General features: G+C 39.9%; 1 protein-coding gene and 1 pseudogene across 1 annotated transcript; both read right to left on the bottom strand.

Annotated features, from left to right (window-relative positions):
* Nucleotides 1-1581: 1581 nt before the first annotated feature.
* On the bottom strand, nt 1582-7245 carry LOC116259647 (transcription termination factor MTERF2, chloroplastic-like). Its single transcript, XM_050079305.1, has 7 exons — nt 6402-7245; nt 5848-6253; nt 4908-5123; nt 4451-4558; nt 3837-4111; nt 3412-3695; nt 1582-2536 (listed from the first exon to the last, which is right to left on the bottom strand). The coding sequence occupies exons 1-6, from the start codon at nt 7148-7150 to the stop codon at nt 3494-3496; spliced, it is 1956 nt and encodes a 651-aa protein (XP_049935262.1). The 5' UTR covers nt 7151-7245; the 3' UTR covers nt 1582-2536; nt 3412-3493.
* Nucleotides 7246-8149: 904 nt separating this feature from the next.
* LOC116258475 (probable inactive purple acid phosphatase 1) overlaps nt 8150-25489 on the bottom strand; it is a 40489-nt pseudogene continuing 23149 nt past the window's right edge.

The following is a 25489-nucleotide window of genomic DNA, read 5'->3' as shown; positions in this document are numbered from 1 at the left end:
ACGCCACGAGCAAAGCCCTCTCTGTTTTATGGAGAAGCAATCAAGATACCACGTTCAGAGTTGAAAGCAAGAAGGTGAAAGAAGGGCTAGATGGTTGCTGAAATGTACCTTCTGGCTCAATAGTTCAACTACTTACATGAATGATGCACATGATGGTAGGAAGCATACCATTAAGTCAAACATCTCGCACTTAACCATGAGAGTTGAACATCTACCAGTGTTTTTCCTCTTACTTATTTTGGAGCTATAATCTATTTTGTTTTTAGTTATTAGGCTTCTCCTTACTAAATTTATTCTAATATTTCATAAATTCATGTATGATATATGTTTCAAAAATAATTATTCTAATATTTCTTTTGCCAAAAGACGAACTTTATTTACATTGTTCTTTTTCATCGTATATGTATAATGGGGTTTAATCATTATATGCTTGCCTTTTTTGCTATTAGCTCCACTTTTTAACAGAGTTATTATTGCTTCACTTTTATAATATATTTGAGCTGGTCTGTTGCTTGTTTCCAACTTCAAATGTTTAATGAAGCGACTCATCCAACTCACAGCACTCGTTATGTTATTACAAACAGTATCTTCAGCTTAGTGCTGTATGCCGGATTATGCATCTCAGTTGTGTTTGGAGAATTTTTATTGCCCCTTGTTAAGGATGGATTTGGACGAAAACCAAAATATAAAGGGAGTGTTAGCAAACCAAAACCAAAAAAAAGAAAAAAATTGAAGACTAGTTCACATTGCTATAAGGAACATGTTGGACATAAAATGAACAAAGAGGCTGAATTTATAAAGTAATGAAAAAACTGTTCCAATTAAAGGACTAGTTTGCCTTTGTCTCAGGGAGACATCTCAAAAGTTGTCTTCTTTGTTGACTGTCTGGTGCGTGAAGCTGCTAAAAGAGGGGCCGAAACCCTCATCCCTTTCCGAGAGCATACTGCTCCTAGGGTTCAAGGCTGCTTAGAGACTTGGGAGGACTTCTAGTACATCTGTGAATTAATGCTGCTACCGTGTGTGGTCAAGAGGAGCAGCGCTCACTCACTAACCTGTCAGCCCAACAGCTATTGTACATCCCTCGGGGTCTCTTCTTTGTTGAGCTTGATGATGCTGACTAACAGAAATACACATGCGTTATATGTTCCATGAATTGTTGGTTGGGATATCCCTCGACTTTCTATCTCTTAACAAAACTTGCAAAAAAAAAAAAACTTTTAAAAGCTAAACTTGTCTAAAAACTGAAATCATGCATGGTGAAAAAATAAAATGAATAAGACTTTTGAAATTTTTTCATAAACACCCATTCATTCTTTCAAAATTTAGATAGGGGCAAAATTTTCAAAATCTTTACATGCAATTTTTTTTTTTGAAACCATCAGTGGATAACTATTCTTGAAACCATCAAACACTACCTAGGAGACATATTTTGATGCATGATATCTGTTGTTTAAAATAAACATGACTTGACCTTTTAAAATAGAAGCAATTTACGTTTGCAACCTTGGTTATGTTGCTAGGGCAGGTTGAAGTTGGTAACCAGTTAACAGTTCCAATTATCAGTTAATCATGTTCTAATCATAACTTGAAACTTTAACCACTGTTGCATTTTCAATTATTGAACAAAAGTAAATGAAGAGCAATTTCAATCATAAAAGGAGCTCTATTACTATTTACAAACATCGATGGGGTCATTGCAATGGGACAGATCCAAGAAAGGGAATAGCTTAGAAGCATAAAAGAGGAGGGTCTCCCTATTCCCATTGGCAGGCTCCACGAACAGTCATCTATCAGCCATGTGAGCATCTTTACTAGTTGCAGCAGTGCCTCAGCAATCTTGATGACAGTTTGTCGAGAAAAGCACGATGGAACAAAGGTTCTGTAGGTGAGCGTTATGCCACAAAAAAGCTTCTGCATCAAACATGTCGAACTAGAATTCCATGCTAGGTAGTTGGTGGAGAGATCCCCTGATCCAGGAAATAATAAGCCCACTAACAAAATATATCTCATGCATACTTCTAATGAAGTTACATAAGCAATCTAAAGGTTTAGAGGCACGTGATCCTTCTTTGGTTCTTGTTCCCTTTTGATAGGCCCAATTTCAAATTGAATTTGACTATTTGATGAATAAACGCTACCTGCTGGTCACATCTATCGTTCACCGTACTAAACAAATAAAACAAAACAAATAAAACAAAACTAATAATCCATATTACAAGATAAGCGGGGAAACTGGCATTCTAGAGCTATAAGTTGTGCACACTCAAGATGTCTTGAGCTACTGGTCAAACAAGGACATCCAGCTTCCTGAAAGCACAGAAGATTTGTCTGTCAGAAGATTCATTCTTCAGTTTCTTTGTATGCCATTTTAAGCGTAGCTCTTCTCTGTTTATCCAATCCCATTCAATTCAGCACAGCACTTGATTCATCGAAAGGATGAAAAGGAAAAAATATTGCCAGAAGATAGCGTGCAGAAAGAGGCAGGCAGGTCAAGCTCTGGTGCAAAGGATCTCTCAAGAATGAACTAAGAAGATTCCTGTCGTTTGTCCAAAAGAAAATGAATTATTTCTCAGAAAACCTCAGCTGCAGTAAACTGTTCTATGACTGTTAATTTATGACAACATTAGGTAGCCATCCAATTTTTAAGCAGATGAATAATAAGAAATAAAGGTATTGTATAAAACAACATCACAATATACATGCACTTTGAGTATTCATGTTTGAAAATCAACACCGTAAACCAATTTAAATTAGAATAAATAGACACAACTTTTCTCGGTAATTGTGTACACGAATTCTTTACCCATCTCCTTGTAATCAATAGGAATCATGCATACAAAATCAAAGAAACAAAAGGAAAAAGATGATCAGACAGAAAGCATCATGATCCATGACAGGGAGACACATTTGCAAGCAATTATGGCACATTGGATAAAGGAAAATTGCTGGCAACACCCATTAGCTCAGTGGATTTCCCTCAACAGGGAAGAAGTAGAGAGACCAAATCATCTCTGAAAAATCTCTCCCTACCATTTTCTTTGAGAAATTTTAAAGATGGTTGAATGAAGCATGACCACCTTGTCCTCTTACTTAATAGCTGGGTTCAAGAAATGAAGCCCCTTCTGAAGGAACAAGGACCAGGCCTCAATTCCCTCCTCCATTGAGGGTCGGGATTACAGTTCCTAGAGTTCCCATCTCAAAAAAGAAAAACAAAGAAGCTGCAATTATACATCATGATTTCTGTTTCTGGTTTCCCAGAAAGACATTGCAGCCTTTGGTTGATGAGGCAGTCATCCTTCTGTCTTGAATCGCCACGTTCTGTTTCTTTGTTCTCTTTAGCATTAGACCACATGCCTGATGCTGTTTTGCAATTTACTGCTTAACCTATTTCATCAGAATATAGAAACTTACCAACCACTGGTAGACTTATCTGTCAAAGAAATGCCACTGCCACTATACAGGTCAGCTCTGCAAATGGTTCCAACAACATGAGCTAATTTGCTTTGTTATTTGTACCATCATCCCCAGCCAACCCAGATTCAAAGTTTCTGCGCTTTTCCAATGCAGTCTCGACTCTGCGATCGAATTCCTCATCTGTACTAGCAAGCATGTAGCGCAACTTGAAAGTTATACGATTTGCCACCATAATCTTGTGCCTGGGAACTATACGACCCTCGAGTGAATAGCTAAAGAACCTGGATGACAGAACATAATGTCAATGGCCCATAGTAAGTTCTCAGCGAAACTCAGTGATGCAGGAAAAGGAGAACGGGCATGTTCATGATACATGTTTGTGATTAGATGCACATGCATGTAAGCACATTATTATTATATACCTTGGGAACTCAATGAGATCGTGCAGTGGCCGCACCATTGTTTGCCGTAAGTAGCGATATTTCGGACGAAGTACATCCAGATTATATTTAAGCAGCATGGGGAAATCAATGATCATCTCTCCCAACAATCTAAGCGGAATACCTAAAGACAGAAAATATTTCACGTTTACTTCCAGTTTATTAGCTACACTGCAGCCAACAAGTTGCGGCTCCACAGCAATCACTTTTCCAATCTCCTGCCTACTCACACCAGCTTTGGTAATCAAGAAGACAACCTGTGGACAATGTAGACCAGGTAAAACTCAATGACGCTCTTGAATAAGAGAATAAAAGCATAAAGGTGTCTCTTCAGGAGACAATTTAGGGAATATCCTCCCGAAGTCATGCATCAGCCCTATATTTGCAACCATACTCTACTTGTCAACCAATCAGAATAACATCCAATAGTAAGACAACAAACTCTGAATGATTACCTAGCACAACTGGCACAATTGCGGCCTTACATTCTATATTTCAATGGTGATAATTTAGGGAATATCAAGAAAAATGCAATACCAAAATTGAGAGACTAATGCAATGTATACACAGAGAAAGTTGGAGGATAAGGAGCTTACTGCTGGCCGAATTTTCTTGTAAAGGCTATATGTCAGCAACGCTGGGAATCTGACTATAACACCACCTATAGCATCTTCTTCAACACCTATGTCCCGCAAAAATCGTACCTTCAATTTGAACATGTATCACCTATTGGTAAGCTTAAAGTATCTTTTGTATTATGTATACTTTTTGATGTGTTGACAAGATCAATGGAAACATGAAAAGAACAAGAGAAAACTATAGCAAACAAAGAAGAAGAGGAATATGGACAATTTCCCTTCTCCTCACCTACTAGATTTTCTGAAGCCATGAATCTCTAACAAAAGACCATATAAAAGTTAAGTTGTTATATGGCATTTGAATACGTTGTTTATCTGAACAGGGTAAAAGATCTCTAATAAACCAAATAAAACATAAGCAATATACGAAATCCAAACTTTAAAGACTAAGCACAAGAAAAATTAAATCTTGCACCTTTGGCGCTATTGTTGACTCCAGATCAACACAAAAGATCATTGGTTTCATCATAAGAATTCTTTTCATGCCATCACGTTTGATCCCCAAGTAATAGAAGTACTTAACAAGTGGCTTCCACTTGTCTTCAATGCTACATCCCATCAGTTGTGGTTTGAATGCCAATAATCTTCCAAGTTCTTCCGTTTCCAGCCCAAATTCCTTCAGGTATCCAACCTGAGATTAAAGATCATTTCAGTGTTGAATCAGAATACATAGTAGAGTGATGAGTATGAAGTAGGCAACATAATCATTTCAGAACCATCCCGGTAAGTAGAATAAAGCATCTAGAAATAAGAGTTGCAGTTGGAACTTAGATAGAGAGAGAAAAAGAGGACATAATCAAATAACTGTTACAAGATAGCAACGGTTATGTTCTAAAACAACAGTGAAACCAGAGATATCCTTGTCCATGGTATATATTAGTGAACACAGTTTCACTAAGGCCACCATCCTAGGGTTCTCGCTCATGTCCAGTAGACGAAATACTTGCATTTAGGTAAACAGGTACAACAAAAAGAAAACTTTGAAAGAGGAAATATCTAAAGGTAACAATGATCGGGCCATCTGAAGTACAACAGCATTGAAATTATTAACCAGCTAGCTAAAACTCATCAAAAACGTAATAGACATTCTATCCATTCCTATGAGATGATGGCTTTTGAAACAGAAAGTAGTTTTATTAAATCTCCAAGTGGAGCAAAACTAGGATCATCACTTTCCAGTCCCACCTTGTGAACTATTAAATTTCTGGCATAAAGCCTAGAACTCTCACATCTCATTTGGTTCATATGAACACACAATACAAAGAGGATGAAGGTGTCCATGCCATGCAATTTTTATGAATCAGATCCATGAAACTTTCCTGAATTATCTCCTCATGTCCTATGGGAACATTTACCTTTTCATTCATTTCTTCCAAACTGAAGAAGCCAATCGCCTTAGGATAATCAAAGACCATGGTGCCAAAGTCCTTCTGATCCATTCCAAGATCTAGATAGAAGTTAACTCGGGCTTTAAGCTCGTCCATGTTCAACGTCAGAATCTGCGGGCATCGGCCGATAACAAATCCCATCCAATCCCTCTTAACCCCATTCGCTTCCAGATAATCTACATTATCATTCAATTCATGCAGGCTACGGTTTAAAGCAGAATCTGCTCTTGTGAGTACCACCCCGATGTTCCTTCCCTTAACATGAACATATGTTAACCACCGAACCCTCTGTCTCAAACCCTCCAGATCTCCACCAGACAAACATATTAGCTTCCCGATCTGCGGGTACGTCAATGAATTATGTTTTAACCACCTGCATTATGTCGGCCACCAAGAGATCAGTTGAAGCAGTCCATTTTGTTTCAATCAGGTGTCCATGAGGAAGAGCTTGGTCGACCTCCTACCACAAAATTCTGAATTACGTTTGCTGCCAACGTTGATAGAACAAGATAGAGGATCACCTGATGAGTGGAACCACTCCGCACTTCTCGATACAGGCCTTCACCCGCGAATTGAAGGTCGAATGCGAGAACTGAGGTGTCATCTTCATGGAAGCAGCCTCCATAATCAAGCCGTCGACGAATTCCGCCAAATGGGAGACAAGGTTGGTAGAGTAGGTGATGCTGAACCTGGAAGCTCGCATGGATGCGATGAGGACCTCGCGAGCGGCGTGCCGCCTGAGCTCCAGGGCCTGCCTCAGCATCTTTTCCTCCTTGCCTCCGTGTCGGGGCAGAAGCTCTTCGATGGTTGGACGTCTGGACAGGGAAATCGAGCCCGGAAACACGGGTGCCCTCGACTCGTCGTCCCCACCAAGGGCTAAGCGAAGTCCTTCTTCATCAATTCTGTCTTTGCTGCTGATACTTGTGATAGAACCGCCTCCATCTTGGTCTTCTTCTCTTGCGGCTTCTGGAAGCGAAAGCGGGTCGAGCAGCACAGCCAACGACCTCGAGTTCTGCTTCCTGAGAAGAGCCGCCGATTCGTCATCGCCAGTGATTCGAGCTTCGAGCGGGGAGTCGAAATCGGAGTAACGACGGCACAGCAACGACGACGATGCACGAGAACGAGGGGTGTTGGTGAATGATGGTAGCTGGAGCAGCTTGAGGTTGAGATTGAAGGCAGGGCTCCGTCTCGTGAGGATAGAAGATGATAGCTGAGGGAAGAACCAGACTTCGGCCCAGTGGCTTGCATGTAGGACGTCTGTGGCAGCCATTGCCAACCGAAAGTTTCATCAAAAAGGCTATCCTGATACTCTTCAAGCGATTCGACGTCCCCGGCTTTACGCTTTCGGGGAAGTGAGAAAAATATCTGAATAAGATCACAAATGTTCACGAGTCGAACTTATTTGATTATCAATTAGAAAGTTGGATCCTGCATTTCTGGTTTAATAACGGGATCGACCAAAATGATGTTTTCTATAGAAAATCCGGGGTCGGTTGGGGTTATTCACAAACCTAATAAAACATTCTTATTGGTGAAATGAGTTTTTCACCTTGAAAATGGCGTTTAAGGGTGTCATCTTCATCTAAACACCCTAGGACGTTTAAATGAAACTAGTTCAGGGGAAGGGTGACAAAAAAACTTCCGTTTAAGGGTGTCAATCCAAACCCAATTGCGTTCACTCTTAACAACTCAAAGAGCACCTGTTGGTTGAGATGAAACCTTTCACGTGAAGGGTATGTCATATTAATCACCAGTTTAACTCCTAAACTTCCTTTACTAATGTTTCTTGATATGTATTTATATTGGAATAAAGCAATGTTGTCAAAGTCAGCCTCAATTGTCTACCATTTGATTCACCATCTGAAACAAGGATGCCACTGGTCATACACTATTCATTATTTATTTTGTAATATTAATTTAATTTGGTAAACTTGACCAGGTGGTTAATTTGGAATCAAATTGAACAGCTTGGAAAATAATAGGATGTTTTGAAACTCTATGATGGTTTGGCATCAAGCTCAACAAGCTGGTCTTTTGCTGCGATAGTCAGACACATTTGCACAAAACAGTTACAATAGGAGGAATATCGGACTGATTTTTAAATAAATTTACAGTTGAATAAAAGAAAGTCTGTCACCTAAATTGATCTGCCAAGTTGCTGCTGGAAGTCTGATTGATCCTTTTCCCAGCTAACAAACAGGCCAACTGTGGCGGGTCCTATTATTAAAGTTGCCATTTTAAACTTCAGCAACAAAAAGTGGGCTGAGGAAAAGTCTTTAGAATTTTCTTGTGACATTTGTTTAAATTGTGACATAAGCAGTGTAGGAGAAGTTCACTATGCATTTATTTCGATGAAGCTGATTCACCACCGTCTAGGTCAATATACAAAGGGATCTGCAGGTTGCAGCAACCATCAATATTTCAATAAAATAATTGAAGAATCAGACCACTGGAACTAAGAAGCCATCGTTGTTCTTGGGCAACTATCGACGGTGCAGGCGAGGATATCTTGGTAATCCCTGTTAATTGTGAAGGAATCATAAACTTTACCATCTCTGCTCTTCTTATATTCAAAGAGCAGAGACGAATGGTTGAATGCTGTGAGCTTTACGAACCCGAAGTCATAATCTTTGTAGAGACTCCAGCTTGTCTGAAGGGTTGTGAAGTCAGAGAGGTGGGCACCTCCACCACCAACTACATGGATTGTTCCATTAAGCGGTCCTGTATAGTGGGATTTTTCAGAGCTCATGCATATGCTCTGCAACCAAAAAAGCAAAAGTGGTGACACTTCATTCAGCGGAAAAAGTTCTTGATTTATGTCCTTACAAGAAGATAATAATGAAACGAGAAGAGAGATGGCGATTCTAACAAGGTCGCACACATACCTCGTAGATGGGACATGTCCTTTCATAATTGTGTACATGACCATAGAAAGCAAGGTCAACCTTGTACTTTTGCCACAGCCCCTGTAGGCTCTCTCTCACCATAGGCTCCTCAAAAGATCCTTCTTGAGCATACCATGAGTTAGAGGAATATCCCAGAACTCGATGAGCCACAAAGATGAGCCATGGCTGTTTTTTCCTATCAGCTGTTGCTAAACAGTGCTCAATAAATTTGTATTGCTCAGTGCCTGGTCTCCAGTCATGTTCCGTATCAGCAACACAGAAATGAAACATGCCATAGTCGGTTGAATACCTGCACAAGCAAAATAGACGAGGCATGTGCTGCATCATGTACATGGGATAGAATGGAAATTTGAAAATGATACGCTGATCAGCATGCTGACTCCAAATTTAAATGTTAAACTATCAAGAAGCAAAAAAATAATTGATCTATGTGTGATCAGACTTAAGCTGGTTTAGTAATTTTGAATTTTCTCAATAAGGTTTATAGCTAGTCCATCTTGCAACATGCAGCAAAACCGTGACTTGTTTTGCAAGAACATAGATTTGGACAAAAATTAGTGGCAAAAAGTCTGCATATACCAGAACTTAGCTCTATTCTCTGCAGGCGCATAAAACATGGTTTCAGCCAACACACCACACTCCCCACCTGAGTCCATGTTGGCATAAAAGGACCCAGTACCTGGCCAGTCGTGTTCATGGTTTCCACTGCATGAAGCAGCATGAGGTGTCATTTAGAAACAAGATGTACTTAAGGGGCTAAGCAAAACATCTAAGCATAAGGACTAGCAAAGACAACCTTGCAACCATGTACGGTAGAATTGAAGCGATTGGCTCTATCTGGGAGGTGAACTGATCCCATTGTGATAGGTACCCATTAGCATAAGATAGATCACCGAAATGGAAGACTATATCAATATTTCTCAAGTCCTTGATAAGCTGATCAGTAGTGTTCCGGGCTGGTAATTGCTGTATTCATTGGAACCATCACGCTCTGCCTGAAAACATGACCACGGAAAAATTTATGGAAGCCAGAGTACACATAAGTCTGGATTGAAAACTAGAATGTATCCAGAAACTTATGACTTCAGAATAGGACACTGAATAACATTTCTATTTTGCACTCAAAAGCTTGCCCAGGAAACCAACTCCAAACCTTTCCCATGTCCCCGAAAATTATAACACGCTGCACAGATTCCTGTCCAAGATAAGGAGATGCTCTAAAATGGTAAGCTTGGCTCCAAATGTATGAGTTGTTAAATAATCTGTGACCCAGACGGTATGTGTATCTGTCTCAAAAAATTAGAAGAAACAGTTGAGAACTGGAAATAGCCATAGAAAACTCCACATAATCAGTTTGAGAACATATAATCTAATGTAACTATAGCAGAAGGAAAATGAACAGATATATTTTGTGGAAATTCAAGAGAAAATAAATGGAAGTAAATAATCTCTCGCTGCAAGTTTTTTAAAGATTGATACATTGAGTTAGGCCATAGATCTTTCAGAAAGCTTGTATGAATAAAACCAGGATCACGCCATCCCACTGTCCGTGCAGGGGAACCTGCAAAATAAATGTAAAGCAAACTCTTTCAGGGCCTGGAACAATGAGAATTTGTATCTAAAAAAAAAAAGTTGTTTTATGTCATGTTAAGGTGTTAATTATGATTAAAGAGAAGAGAAAAGAGAAAGTAAATCAGAAACATGAACAAACTTAATCTTATCCAAAGCACCACCTTCTGAGATACCAGATTATACTGATTATCTAGACTAGTAAATGTCATGCAATTAACTAACAATGAGCACATTTTTCACTTGTGCATGAATACCTTTCTAAATGATAGTATTTTTACAGGGTTTTCTTATGGATCAGACCATGGTGATCTGAATCATAGTGAATCTCGGTGTACTGAAGAAAACTTGCATAAGCTCTCATTAACATATTGAAAGGATCCATGAATAGTGTCATCACTTGGCATTTTCTGATTAGAAGCTAAACATGATATTGAACAACTTGACACCAGTGTCAGGCAATTAAGACCCTTGGCTTGAACACATATTTCACTTGCAAGTAAATGCCACACATAACGATTTAGCTTTACAGTGTGTTCTCATACATCTAACATAGTGACCTAAATTTTTGGCTACAATAAATATAACTTCCATAATAAGAGACAGCAGTGTTAGTGATGCATCATGCCATAAAAAGAACAAAAGCAAAGGATCTGTTGTGGATACACTAAGGCTAACTTTTGTCAGGATTTTTGCGTTTAGAGCTATAGAATACATGAGTTCCAGAATGCTATCTCCTAATTGTTGTTCAGATCTTGCTGAGGATCTAAGCCAAAGTGTAACAGGAAATTAGCTAACCTTGAAAACTTGACCTATGAATACAATTTAAATAAGCAACCGCTTCAGCATGTTTGCTCACATATATAACTGTAATGACACCAAATTTTTCTAAAATATTATGATGTTTTATCCAAGTGCGAAACTCAAATTTAAGCACACAAGATTCAAATCCAAAATATAACTCTTAGAACCAAAATTAAATCCAAAATAAGATATAAATTAGATCCAAAACTCAAGTTCAGATCTAAATCAAGCATTTAAGACTGATTTTCCTCTCCTTTTGATAAAAAAACCACCTTTTAAAATGTGATTTTAGTCTTTTTGGATAAACAAGACCGATTTGCCCCACCTTTTGACCAAAAACCTTCTTTTAGAGGGTGATTTTAGTCTTTTTGGGTAAACAAGACCGATTTGCCCCTCTTTTTTACCAAAAACCTCCTTTTAGAGGGTGATTTTAGTCTTTTTGGATAAACAAGACCGATTTGCCCCTCCTTTGACCAAAAACCTCCTTTTAGAGGGTGATTTTAGTCTTTTTGGATAAATAAGACCGATTTGCCCCTTCTTTTGATCAAAAACCTCCTTTTAGAGGGTGATTTTAGTCTTTTTGGGTAAACAAGACCGATTTGCCCTTCTTTTTGACTAAAAACCTCTTTTTAGAGGGTGATTTTAGTCTTTTTGGATAAATAAGACCGATTTGCACATCATTTTGACAAAAAACCTCCTTTTAGAGGGTGATTTTAGTCTTTTTGAGTAAACAAGACCGATTAACCCCTCCTTTTGACCAAAAACCTCTTTTTAGAGGGTGATTTTAGTCTTTTTGGGTAAACAAGACCGATTTGCCCATCCTTATGATAAAAAACCTCCTTTTAAAGGGTGATTTTAGTCTTTTTGAGTCAAAAAATTCAAATTTAGGGTTTTGGCTCCAAAATCTTCTATAAATACCTCTCATCCCCCCCCCCCCCCTCGTGGACAAGTTTGGCCCTTAGGAAAAACTCTAGTATATTCTCACTTGAAGACTTAGAGTTTCTCTTGAGCTCTCTCTCTCTCCCTCTTCCTCTCTCCATTTTCATCTCCAACTTGGAGCAAGCTACAACCCTCTTAGAGGCATCATATTGGAGCTTTACTCAAAGGGGATTTCAAGTGAAGGTGTTTATCTTCCTTAAGTCATTTCTCATTAGAGGTATGTAATCATCATTCATTTCATTTCTTTTTTTTTTGCTCATTTTCATCTCCCCATGGCCAAAGGAGATAGCACTCATCCTCTTTTTAGAGACAAGAGGCCACGCTCAAGTGCACCGGGAGCATAAGAAGATGAGTTCATATTTTATTTTATGATTAAATCATATTCTTTCAAGTATTTCATTAATATGTTCATATTATTATGCTATTCTATTTTTTTTAACATAGTCTTGTTGATTGTTTTCATTTTCTCTTCTCATCTTCACCTTCCCATGGCCAAAGAAGATAGCACTCAACCTCTTTTTAGAGACAAGAGGCTATGCTCAAGTGCACCGGGAGAATGAGAAGATGAGATGATATTTTATTTTATGATCAAATCATGCTCTTTCAAGTGTTCTTGTTATCATTGTTCTTTCCCTTCATGAATATATTCTTATTGTTATTGTTATTTCTTTTTTTCAATATAGCCTTGTTCTTATTATTTTCTTTTCTCTCTTCCTCCTCTCCTCATGGTCAAAGGAGATAGCACTCAATCTCTTTTTAGAGACAAGAGGCTATGCTCAAGTGCATTGAGAGCATGGAATGATGAGATGATCTTTCATTTCGTGATTGAATCATGCTTTCTCTTTTATTAAATATGATATTGTTTTTCTTTCTATATTTTCTCCTCATCTTCATCTCCCTATGACTAAAGGATGTAGCACTCAATCTCTTTTTGGAGACAAGAGGCTATGCTCAAGTGCACCAGGAGCATGGAAAGATGAGATGATCTTTCATTTTAATCATGTTCTTTCTTTTCATTAATACATTCTTGTTGTTCTTTTGCTTCCTCTTATTTTCTTCTATTCTTTATTTCCCCATGGCCAAAGGAGATAGCTTTTAATCTCTATTTTAGAGTCAAGACGCTATACTCAAGTGCACCGGAAACATGAGAAGATGAGGTGACATATCATTTCATAGTTACATCATGTTCTCACTCCTAATTGAACCTTGCACTTTCTGTCATCCTCTTTCTCTTTTTCCTTCCTTAAATGTTGTCTATATATTTTCTATGCATAGTTACTTGGTTTTCTACTTAAATGTGAATGTATGGTAGGAATGAGAGTGTGGTTTGGGGACTCTTTATTTTCATATTAATTTTTGAGGTTGGGACTTGTTCAACCCGGTGATAAACCCTCACGAAAATGTACATGTTAATATGCATTTGCATGTCATTTTGCACTAGTTTCATTCTTAATCATCCCATTAAAAACCCTAACGAGTGTCTCGTTATGTTGCTTATTTTCTTCCATACCCAACGGTGGAAGAAATATATCCCTTACAACAAACTAAATAATAACATTCTATGCTTATTTTTCAAAACATTTTCAAAAGGAACCTTCTAACATGGCCTTAGGGACTTAGCTTAGACTCTTGCATGAGTCCAAGCTCCCCTCCGGCCGACATTAAACTTGAAGTTGATAATTTTAAGTTGTTCCTTGATTTCTAATCTTGTGAAGGTATGGATGTATACACATGTTATATGTATCTATGCCAACATGATGACCCCCCATCTTTCTCTCTCTATTTTAACTTTCCATTTTATAAATTTTCATATGTGCATGAATACGTATGTACATGTGCTCCATTTCTTCTCTTTCAAATATTTATTCTCTTTCAAATATTTATTCCTCTTTTCAAGACAAATATCTTCTCTTATAAAATTTCTCATACCCATATATACATATGATATTTTTCTTTTCCTCTAAAATCTTTCTTTCTCTTCAAATCAATACATCTTTTTCTCTTCAGCTTTCATATATGTGTATATGTGATGGTATGTACACATGTATGCATGTCTTTCTCTATTTCTCTCTCTTTCTTTTCATAAGAGTGCTTTATCTCTTGTATTCTTTTTAACATTCTCCTCTCACGAACTTTTCATTTACCAACTTCATTAAGACCACAAACCAAATAATGACCCAATATTGGAATCATGCTTGATGGTCTACAATTCTTATCCCTTTTTAAAAAAAACTTTTTCTTCTTATATATAATAATTATAACAACTAAATCTTATATGTATGTTGTGGTAGAAATGTTTTACATTCTTTCAATCATATAGGATAAATGCATTCATGCATTCTCACCCACTTTATTTCACTTATGATCACAAGGACCTCTTCAAAAGAACTTAAGCAAAATGGGATGGAGCTCTAGCTAGGTGGTAACCGAATTAGAGCAAAATCTCAAACCTACTTAAAGTCTTAAGAGAACACTAAAGTGATTTCAAAATGATTTCACAAGCTTTTCAAATGATATTTACTAGTTCCACTTTTTCCTCAAAACATTTCATATTTTCAAGCAACTCTTCAAGAACCTTTTCAAAAGTTTGAAACATCAAACTTTCAATATTTTCTACACCGCATATAGAATCAAAAAGATGTTTAAGTTAAAACGAAATGCATCAATGATAAACATAGCCCTTGGGTTGATTACCCATAGTAAAGGCGCCGGGAACGGTCGATCCTCGTACCGACGGGTGAGTTCCTTTTCTTTTTTATTTCAAAACAAAACTCAATTTTTTTGAAGCACTCCAAAAACAATAAAATTTTGGGATGCAAACAGATGGCGATCATGATGAGACCCGTCATCGTTTGGCTATGATTATAATTGATGCATTTCTACAAACTTGAGTAACCCCTATTTTGGCCTCGACCCCATTGGCATTTCATTGCATTGTTTGGTGATTGTGATTGTTTTCTTGCACATAGAACTAATTGAGGAGGATCAATCATGTTCACATATATCTATGATCACATATCGCCCTTCTCAATTTAGAAGTTGTTTGAAAACCATGTTTGATCTTCTATTTTAATCATCAAACTTAGGCAACAATGCATTAAAAACAACTCATTTTATATGATTTCTCGTATTTCAAAATTCCTCATACCTATTTGTCCCAGTCATCATGTTGTCGGGCTTGGTCTTTGGCGGTAGCACAAGACTAAGCCTTACAACTAGACCACACCTTGGGAAGGAAAACCCCCTCATTAGTACCATGAGTGGTAATTTATGATATATCGACGAGTGATCAAGAAGAAGTTGATGAACCCTACACTTAGTTGCCTAAGGAAGTATCTATGCTCATACTAAGCCATTTGGCTAAGGTATATAAGCATAACTTGACATCGGATTATTGTGACACAAAATTATCTCAATTAAGTTCCTATACCTAATTTTCTAAAAAAAAAAATTATTTCATGATAGATGTTGATGTGCGTGAAACCTTATGTGATGATTTACAACCTCATTCCACACACATCTACTTCATATTGTCTTTGTCAACCTAGTCAATGTTTTCCACTAATTCAATCTTTATCTTTTAGAGTCATCATTCAAGATGTATTCTGTCCAACGTGGTGTCACATTCCCTTATGATCACATCCTCTTTGGGGAAGGTCCTGAATGATCCACCTACATTTCTCTTTAGTCTAAACCTTTGGCTCCTGAATGGTATCGGACTTGGCATCCCACCTTCTCTCGGATGTTTCCTTCTTACTTTTAAGAATGTGGGCCAGAGACAGTGGCAGCTAGAGGAATGCAGTCAGTTGATGGAAATTTGATACATGCAATCGCCGAGTGTTGGAACCCAAGAACCTCATCTTTTTCGTTTCCATGGGGAGAAATGACAATATTACTAGATGAATTTGCCGAAATACTAGACATCCCTACCCCAACTTGCGACCCAAATGATCTATTGGAAAAACAATTCCTTATGAACCCAACCAAGGTCAATGCAAATGACCTCATTGCTCACTTTACTGGACGAAAAACTTGGCCTTTAGTAGAAAACCATGAAAATCAAAGCATCAACATGAAAAATTTGTATGAAGAATTTGGAACCTATGTTGAACCTTCTACCCTACCTCGAAAAGCCATAGGGAGAATTAAACATTGTATGATGCTTTGCACAGTAGGAGTGACCTTTTTTACCGATGGAAGTGACCGTTTAGATGTCCGTATTGCCCAACTTTTTCGGGTATGGGGGCATAGAGGGACCCGACACTTGTCAGTAGGAATGACAGCCTTAGCCTTCCTTTACCGATGACTCACCCGCTTTACCATTGGAGATACCGACTTCATAGAAGGATGCACATATGTTTTACAATTGTGGTTCCCCAAGCATACGGGACCCCAAGCCAATCTATTCAGAAACACTGATGGATCATTGACAACCTTGGAGCAATACCGTCGTTTGATTGAACAATTGAATGAAGGAGAGATCATTTGAAACTATTGTGATCGTCGGCAGAACCTATCCCGATACACTCACCATCATCATGGGCGTACCACACTCTTGGGCTCTTACTTCATAGTTTATTATTGTGCTAATAGATGTATGAGACAGTTCTCTCAAAGGCAGAAGATGGTCTCTGTGCATGCACCAATTGGAGCTATTCCCGAATTCGACCTTAGTTCTCCCCAATGGACGGCATTGTTTGTAGTAGCTCGACAAGAATGGAAGACACATATATCATATACTTGGTTCATAGGCCCAGTGGTGAAGAAGGAATATGCTGAGTGGTGGGATGCCAACCGACCACTATCCATCCTTCCTTAAAAATTTTATGTTGTCGACTTTGTATTCCTTCTATCGTTGTCATCTTTATTAGTATCTTTGGATGTAACTTTTAAAACTTGTAATGTAATATGAACATTCATTTTGTTATCATTTTCGTCTAATAACTCTATTTTCTTGTGTCATAAGGTGAATACTTGAAAGCCAACAAGATGGTTGAAACTAGATCGCAAGCTAAGCAAGCTCCTCAGAACGAGTCTTCATCTTCTAAACTCCGGCCAGAAACACTTGGCCTACCAGCAATTGAGCCAGAAGCTTACCATATGTTCCGTTTGTTCATGGAGCGATTCATGAAAGAGCAAGAAGAGCAAAAGGCCTTGATGGTTACTCCAGAGCCAGAGAATGAAAAGGATGTCAAGTAGAAAAGAAAGAAGAAGAAGAACAAGTCCTCTCCTACAGATCAGGATGAAGATTGTTTGAGTTCGGATTCGGCAATTAGTAAGGAAGAAAAACCTGAACTGCTTCCTCTCAAAAAGAAAAGGACAACAAAGAAAAGGAAAAAGAAATTATGATAGAGAGCAGCTCACCTAGTCCTATCACCACTGAAAGTTCGAAAGAGAAGCCCAAAAGGAAGAGAAATTCTACCAAGAAAGACAAAAAGACCAAGAAGTACATCCCTAGCAGTAGCTCCGACAGTGAGAGTTCTGAAGAAAAAGTAAATGAGATAAAGGGCAATAAGAAAAAGACCAAGCCAGAATTGGCCGAATCAAGTGATGATGAAAGTCCGACTAAGCACAGATTCTATGAAATGGAAAAAAGAATGAACAATCTTGAGCTTAGGGGGAAGAGAAAACGTTCATATTCATGTGAGGACTACTACCTTGGCATTGAAGGGGACAAAGACGTGAAAGGCCTGCCCAGAGAATTCATCAGATATGATGGAACCACTTACCCACACGTTCATCTTTCAACCTTTTTCAATGATTGCTACAAAATTCGGACAAATAACAGAGCTTTGTTCTGATATTTTCAAAGAAGTCTTGAAGGCATTGTCGCACAATGGTACAAAGAAAATATCAATCCAATCGAGCTGAAGAAGTTTGACAAGTTGATTAACATGTTTGTTGAAAGATTTGAACAAAATGCTCCCATGGCTCCAACCCTCAGTACCATTTGCACTCTTCGTCAGAAACAAGGAGAAAAGGCTTGGGAATTCATCCAAAAATGGAGAATTCAATGCAATAAGATGAAGAAGCCCATTTCTGAGACACAAGCCTTGTCACTCATTAGGAAAAATCTTGCCCAACCCTTGAAAAGTCTCATCCGCAATGCCCCGATCAAAACCTTTGCTGAGTTGATTGAACAAGTCAACTCGATAGAAAAAGAGATTGAGGAAGGAGATTTTGATGGAATTATTGCTCTTAAGTACAAAGAAGATGGAAAGAAAGGAGGAAGGACACAGCTGCCTGCACACTTCATAGCCAATCTGGCATTAGAAAGGACCATGGCAATAACTACAAGCATGACAAGGAAGTCAGTTTCAAGAAGAACACGCAGTTTCTCAAAGGCGACAATGAAAGGAAAAACAAACACCCAGAGCTACGACCGGAAATTCACTCCTCTGAGCCATACTCGGGAGAAGATCCTGGAATACTTTCTCACCAAAGGAACTATAGTCTTACCAAAAGTATCAGAGCCTCCGAAAATGATGGGAGGAAATAAAGAAAAACTGTGCAAGTTTCATCGTACCCCTGGTCATGACATTGAGGATTGTTTGGTCCTCAAAAATATTATTCAAGACTTCATCAACAAAGATCTCAAGATTTGTGATGATAGCACCCCTGAGATACTAAGGAATCCATTCCCTGACCACGAAAAGGCGGCAGTGGTCATGATCACTACAGGCCCTCCACTTTCATTCCATCCACAAGAGCACATTCAACCTTATATTGGGAGCAGTTCACACAAAGTCATGGTGGTAGACCAAGGAAAGGAACCTTTGGATTTCATTGCTATGATGAATGGCAGGATAGAAAGTTTGCCTAAGAAACTTCCCATGATTCCGAAGACTTTTATCTTACAAGGCGACGAATCATCAGATGACTCCTCAGATGAAGATCCATGCTATTTGGACGTTCTCCCCTTGAAAGAGCATATGGATGAGGGAGACTCGGTTCAAGCTTCTAAAAATCAGTCAATTACCTTCTCAGAAAAAGACATCTCAAAATGGGGATATTTCCATAAAGATGCTCTTTACATCATCGTCCAGGTCAATGGGATTACAGTGCTACATGTTTTGATTGATAGAGGAAGTGGTTTGAATATTTGTCATGATCTCACGGCTAAAACATTGGGGTTTCGTGAAAACAAATATAGCTCAAATGATATCAAGATCTATAGATATGATGGCCAAAGCATGAACAGCAAAGGTACTCTCGATATGAACATGACCATCGAAAATACTAGCCATCATATTATGTTTCATGTGGTAGATGTGCCACCATCATATAACTTACTTTTAGGACGACCCTGGGTCCACCAAATACGAGGAGTCCCATCCACTCTTAATCAATGCCTCAAATGGAATTTTGGCACATCAGTCATCACTATACGTGCTGAGGATCCAACCGAAAGGCTAGTGCAACCAATGCTCCTTAGGCCAATTGATCCCGTGAATGTACCCATCATAAGAACAACAAAGGACGGATCTTTGAAAGAATGGATGCAGAACATAAAGATAGACGAATCATAAGTGCCCATATTGTTTTGAGCAATCATGCAAGTTACCAAGAACATCATTATGTGTTCATTTCACAAAAAATCTTAAAGGTTTTCAGTTGCTTCTGAAAGGCGGCTACCGTCCATTCACTGGCCTCAGAAAAAATGAAAATGGCATCTTGCAGCCGATTAGCATCCCTTTCAGATGAACACGAGAGGACTGGGATATCATGAAGGAATTTGAAGAAGATCTTGGGGGCTAATAGTATTCACTTTTGTTTCAAATCCTCCCATGAATTTTGTAATTTTAAACATCTTTTTGTCTGGTCTCATGAGAGGACCCATTCTATGAAGTAAAAACTTTTTTATTTTATTTTATATGCAATGCAAGTAATCTTTTGTTGTCAATTTTAATTCCGTCCAACTCTTTCCTTTATCCTCTTTATAGGATGTCAGAACTCAATATGTCTCAGTTTATTATTTTTTCATGGAAGTCCCCCCAGAAAGCATTTATCGAACAAGTAGTCGGTGAAAGAGATTCTATGACAATACCCGAGTCAGAATTGCCAGAATTCACTCAGATTCAGAAACAAGAACATCTCTCATCTTTGGTTAATGATCCAATTGAAGAGATTAATATTGGAACCAGTGAAGATCATAAAATTCTTCAAATTGGCACCAGTTTATCAGTAGATGAGAAGAAAAGATTGGTGGACTTTCTTATAAGTAACTAAGAAGCTTTTGCCTGGACTTATGAAGATATGCCAGGTTTAGACCCCCAGTTGGTCGAACATCGTTTGCCTTTAAATCCTAATTGCAAGCCGATTAAGCAAAAATTGCGCAAGCTTGACCATCGACTAGAAGGCCCTGTAAAAGAAGGACTAGAGGACTTGCTAAAGGAAAAATTCATTCGTGTCATTGATTACCCCGAATGGTTGGCGAACATCGTGGTGGTCCCCAAGAAAAATGGCAAAGTTAGGTTGTGCATCGACTTTCGAGACTTGAACAAAGCCACACCAAAGGATGATTATCCTCTTCCAAACATTGATCTGTTGGTAGACAGTACTGCAGAACATGCAATATTTTCTTTCATGGATGGATATTCGGGATATAATCAGATCAAATTAGCAGTCAAAGATCAACCTAAGGCCGCTTCTACTACACCCTGGGGCACTTTTTGTTATACAATAATGCCATTTGGTTTGAAGAATGTTGGAGCAACCTATCAAAGGGCCATGGCTGCCATCTTCCATGATCAGATGCATAAAATCATGGATGCGTATATCGATAACATATTGATCAAATCCAAGACGAGAGAAGATCACATTGAAACTCTTGCCCAAGTATTCGAGAGGCTTTTACAGTACAAGCTTCGCCTGAATCCTCAAAAGTGTGTGTTTGGGGTTGAGTCAGGCAAACTCTTGGGTTTCATGGTCAGTGTTGATAGATTGTGGGTTTCGGGTCCGGATCCATACCCGACCCGCCTCATGTAACCCTAATCCTTAAGAGTTAATGATAATCTTAAGAGAGAGAGAGTCTGGCTGCTAGTGGGCACCAACTCCTCCTCATTCGTGGTTTTTTCTCCCTCGTGTTGAGGGTTTTCCACGTTACATCGTGATCATTGTTTCTCTTCGTCTTCTTCTTGTTCGTATTTCTACATGGTATCAGAGCCGTGAAGTTCCGGCGTTTCTGGTTTGTCTTTTGCCCGTGTTGGAGGAGGATTCGCCCGGCACTGTTCATTGACTCGCCCGGCACTGTTCATCGTCTCGCCCGGCACTGTTCATCGCCCGTGCCCGACGCTCGTGCCCGAGCTTCGCCCGACGCCCTTGCCCGATGCTTGTGCCCGTGCCCGACGTCTGTGCCCGACGCCTGAGCTTCGTCTGTCGCCCCGCCGCCGTCTCCGCCCAGCGCCGCCCTGATCAGCGCCGCTCAGGATTCCACCGTCTCCGCCTAGCGACGACCGGCCCAGCGACGCCCTGATCAGCGTCGTTCCTGTTCAGTCGCTTCCGCCCAGCGTCGGCCTGCCCAGCGACGCTCTGTCCAGCGGCGTTCCTCTCTGTCATCCGACGCATCGCCCACCGCCGTGTCTTTTTCCTACGGTCTGCTTCCGCCGGTGCGCTGCTCTGTCTGGTTCCGGTGGTCTGTTTCTGCCCAGCGCCGCGCCGTTCTGCTTCGTTTTTTCTCCGGCGCTGCCTCTCTGTTGCTGTCTCTTCTGCCGGTGAGGTTTAGGCGTTCTCCGTTTTGTCCGTTGCCTGCTCTCTGCCTTTTTGTGCTGTTGCTCCCTGCTGCCCTTGCTGCCTACTGGGCTTCACCCGTAGCTAGACTGGTCTGTGATTATGGCAGCCTCTTCCTCGTCAACCGTCAACACCAATCCCACTGAAATAGGGGCTTTTAGAACTGAGAATGTTCTCATGCAGGTCATCACTCTTCGCCTCACCAAGGATAATTATTTCTCGTGGTCGCCTGCTATGACCATGGGGATTGCTGGCCGTGGTCGCATGGCCTATATTGATGGGAGCAACCCCGAACCAACAAGAACAAGTGATGTGTGGCATACTTGGTTTCTTGAGGATAATCAAGTGAAAACTTGGATTGTCAATTCCGTTTCCGCCGATATTCAGCCCCTTATCCTTCGGAAGAAGACTGCTAGAGACATGTGGGTGGTCCTCGAGCAAATGTATGGCCAAAAGAAGACCGCAATTCGTACTTACCAAGTAATGAAGACAGTCTATGGCATTCGACAAGGGACCTCGTCTGTTGCAGAGTACTATGGGGCTTTGAAAGCCAAGTGGGAAGAGCTTGACTATCATTCTGATATTCCTTGGCATTGTCCCCATGATCAGGCGCTCTATGTTGCTCATGAATGGGAAAACAGGGTGTTCCTATTTTTAGCAGGTTTAAATGATGAGTTTGAAGGTGTTCGAAGCCAGATTTTGAATTCAGGGGAGGTGTCCAGTATTGAAGATGTGTACTCCTGTGTTGAAGCGGAAGAACAGAGAAGGCTTGTTACAAAAGAAGGGAAGAGGGAACTTGTGCCCTATAACGAGAGATCTGCTCTCGTGAGTCGTGGTCCTGGCGGCCCATCTAGGTCTCTTCGCAGGTGCACTCACTGCAAGAAGACAGGTCACACTGTGGATTATTGCTGGGATCTTCATCCAGAAAAGAAGGGGAACAGAGGGAGATCTTTGACTGGGAGAACGCCTGTGTCTGAGGTGCAAGCCTCTAGTGGAGAAAAAGTCTCCATTTCTGCTGACCAGCTTCGTGAACTAAGGGCTTATTTGGGCAGACTCGATGTCAACAAGACTGAGACCTCAGAGGGAACTACAGCTAATCATGCTCTTGCAGTTATTGGCAATCAATGTAACTATTCTGTGGGGGAATGGATTATCGATAGTGGTGCTACTCATCACATGACAGGTAATCCAAAATTGTTTCATGAGTATAAGTTGTCCTCGGGAAGGGAACGTGTTTCTCTTGCAGATGGTTCCTCTACCTGTGTGGCCGGCGAAGGCACTCTGTCCTTGTTGGACAAATTTCATGTGCAGGGTGCTTTACATGTTCCCCAGTTTCCTTTAAATCTTTTATCAGTCAGTAGACTTACTAAAGAATTGAATTGTGAACTTATATTCTCTGCCGATCGTTGTGTTTTGCAGGACTTGGTGACAGGGAAGAGGATTGGGATTGGTTTAGCTTCTGATGGATTATATCGTCTTCCCATACATGTGGCTACTGCTCTGTTGACAGCGATCTGCAAGACAGATAAGAGAAGAGAAGATTGTCTTCAGTCTTTTATGTACTGGCATGAACGTTTTGGGCATTTACCTTTTGGGATTTTGAAACATTTGTTTCCAGACTTGTGTTCCTCCTTTGATGTGTCTTCCATTTCTTGTGATGTTTGTCAGTTTGCCAAACATGTGAGGGCTTCGTACCCTCTTTCTTCTAGTTGTGCTAATGAAGCTTTTTCTCTGATTCACTCTGATGTATGGGGACCTTCGGGCATTCATACCCGTCAAGGTTTCCAGTATTTTATCACTTTCATTGATGATTTCTCTCGTGCTACATTTATATACTTGTTAAAAGACCGCAGCGAGGTTCCTCGAATCATCGAGACATTTATTCTTCTTGTGCATACCCAGTATGGTGCGAATGTTAAAACTTTCAGGTCCGATAATGCCCGTGAGTATATGTGTCGGCCTGTTGAGGAGTTTCTTAGACAACAGGGGATTGTTCACGAGACATCCTGTAGTTACACCCCCCCTCAAAATGGGGTAGCTGAAAGGAAAAATCGTCAACTTCTTAATGTCACCAGGGCTCTTTTGTTTCAGAGAAATCTTCCTAAACACTATTGGGGTGATGCAGTTCTTACTAGTGCCTATCTTATTAACCGCATGCCCAGTCGTGTTTTGAATGGTAGGACTCCCCACTCGTTGCTTCCTGGCAGTCGTCCACCATTTCCTCTTCCTCCTCGTGTTTTTGGTTGTGTATGTTTTATCCATGATCACAGTCCAAATGTCAAGAAACTTGATCCTAGGTCTATCAAAGGTGTCTTTGTTGGATACTCCCCTACGCAAAAAGGATACAAATGTATTGATCCTATTACTGGTCGAGCTTATGTTACGAGGGATGTTACCTTCTTGGAACATGCCTCTTACTTTGGTGCGAATCCTCTTCAGGGGGAGCAGTCTGTGGGCAGGGAAGAGTATTCTCAGAGACAGGAACTTCAGTTTATAGACTTTTTGGACTACAAGAAAGCAGAATCACTTAATACTGTTGATGTGCCTGAGAATGAGGAAAGGGGTGACAATAGCATTGAGAAGGAAGACCCTCAGTTGTTTGGACAGTTCTACTCTAGACGAGGTACTCGGACAGAGGTGATGACTTGTGATGCTAGATCTACTTCCAATCCCAATGCCACTCCTTCCCTGGATGAACCAAGTCCTACCGAGGAGACCATGGAGACCCATGATGAGGTTGAAAAGAAGAATGACGATCTTCCCATTGCCCTGAGAAAGGGTGTCAGGTCATGTACTCAACACCCCATTGGTAATTTTGTTTCTTATTCCAGACTTGGGAAAGATTACAAGTGCTTTGTTTCTACTCTTTCTTTGGCTGTGATTCCCAGGATTGTCGCTGAAGCTCAAAGTGACTCCAAGTGGGTTGATGCAATGAAAGAAGAAATAGATGCCCTAAGAAGAAACTTGACATGGGAAGTGGTGAAGATTCCTGAAGCCGCTCACCTAGTTGGATCCAAATGGGTGTATACCATCAAGTACAAACCAGATGGGAGTGTTGAAAGATATAAAGCTCGACTTGTGGCCAAGGGGTTTAGCCAGAAATATGGAATTGATTACTTGGAAACCTTTGCTCCTGTTGCGAAAATGAAGACTGTGAGGGTGGTTATATCCCTAGCTGTGATGAAGGAGTGGAAGATGTATCAACTGGATGTTAAAAATGCATTCCTCAATGGTGACCTCGAAGAAGAAGTATATATGCATATGCCTCCAGGATATGAAGAACCAGAAATGTGTTGTAAGCTGAAAAAGGCATTGTATGGCCTTAAGCAATCGCCCAGAGCGTGGTTTGAACGACTGAGAAGAGTGATGATACGTCATGGATACAAACAAGGAAATGGAGATCACACTCTGTTTGTGAAGAAGAAGGAGAGCAAGGTTACTCTCCTGCTCGTCTACGTAGATGACATGATTGTTACTGGAGATGATGAGGAGGAGATTATCAAGCTAAAAGGGTTACTGGCTACAGAATTCGACCTCAAAGATCTTGGCAAACTAAGGTATTTTCTTGGTATGGAGGTTGCTAGGTCTAGTACTGGTCTTGTACTAAACCAAAGGAAATATACATTAGATCTGCTGGAAGAAACTGGTAAATTGGGATGTAG

The sequence above is a fragment of the Nymphaea colorata genome, chromosome 8, assembly GCF_008831285.2.
Source record: "Nymphaea colorata isolate Beijing-Zhang1983 chromosome 8, ASM883128v2, whole genome shotgun sequence".
Lineage (NCBI taxonomy): Eukaryota > Viridiplantae > Streptophyta > Magnoliopsida > Nymphaeales > Nymphaeaceae > Nymphaea > Nymphaea colorata.
The sequence above is the reverse complement of the archived record's forward strand: the minus strand, read 5'-3'. Positions and strand labels throughout refer to the sequence as shown.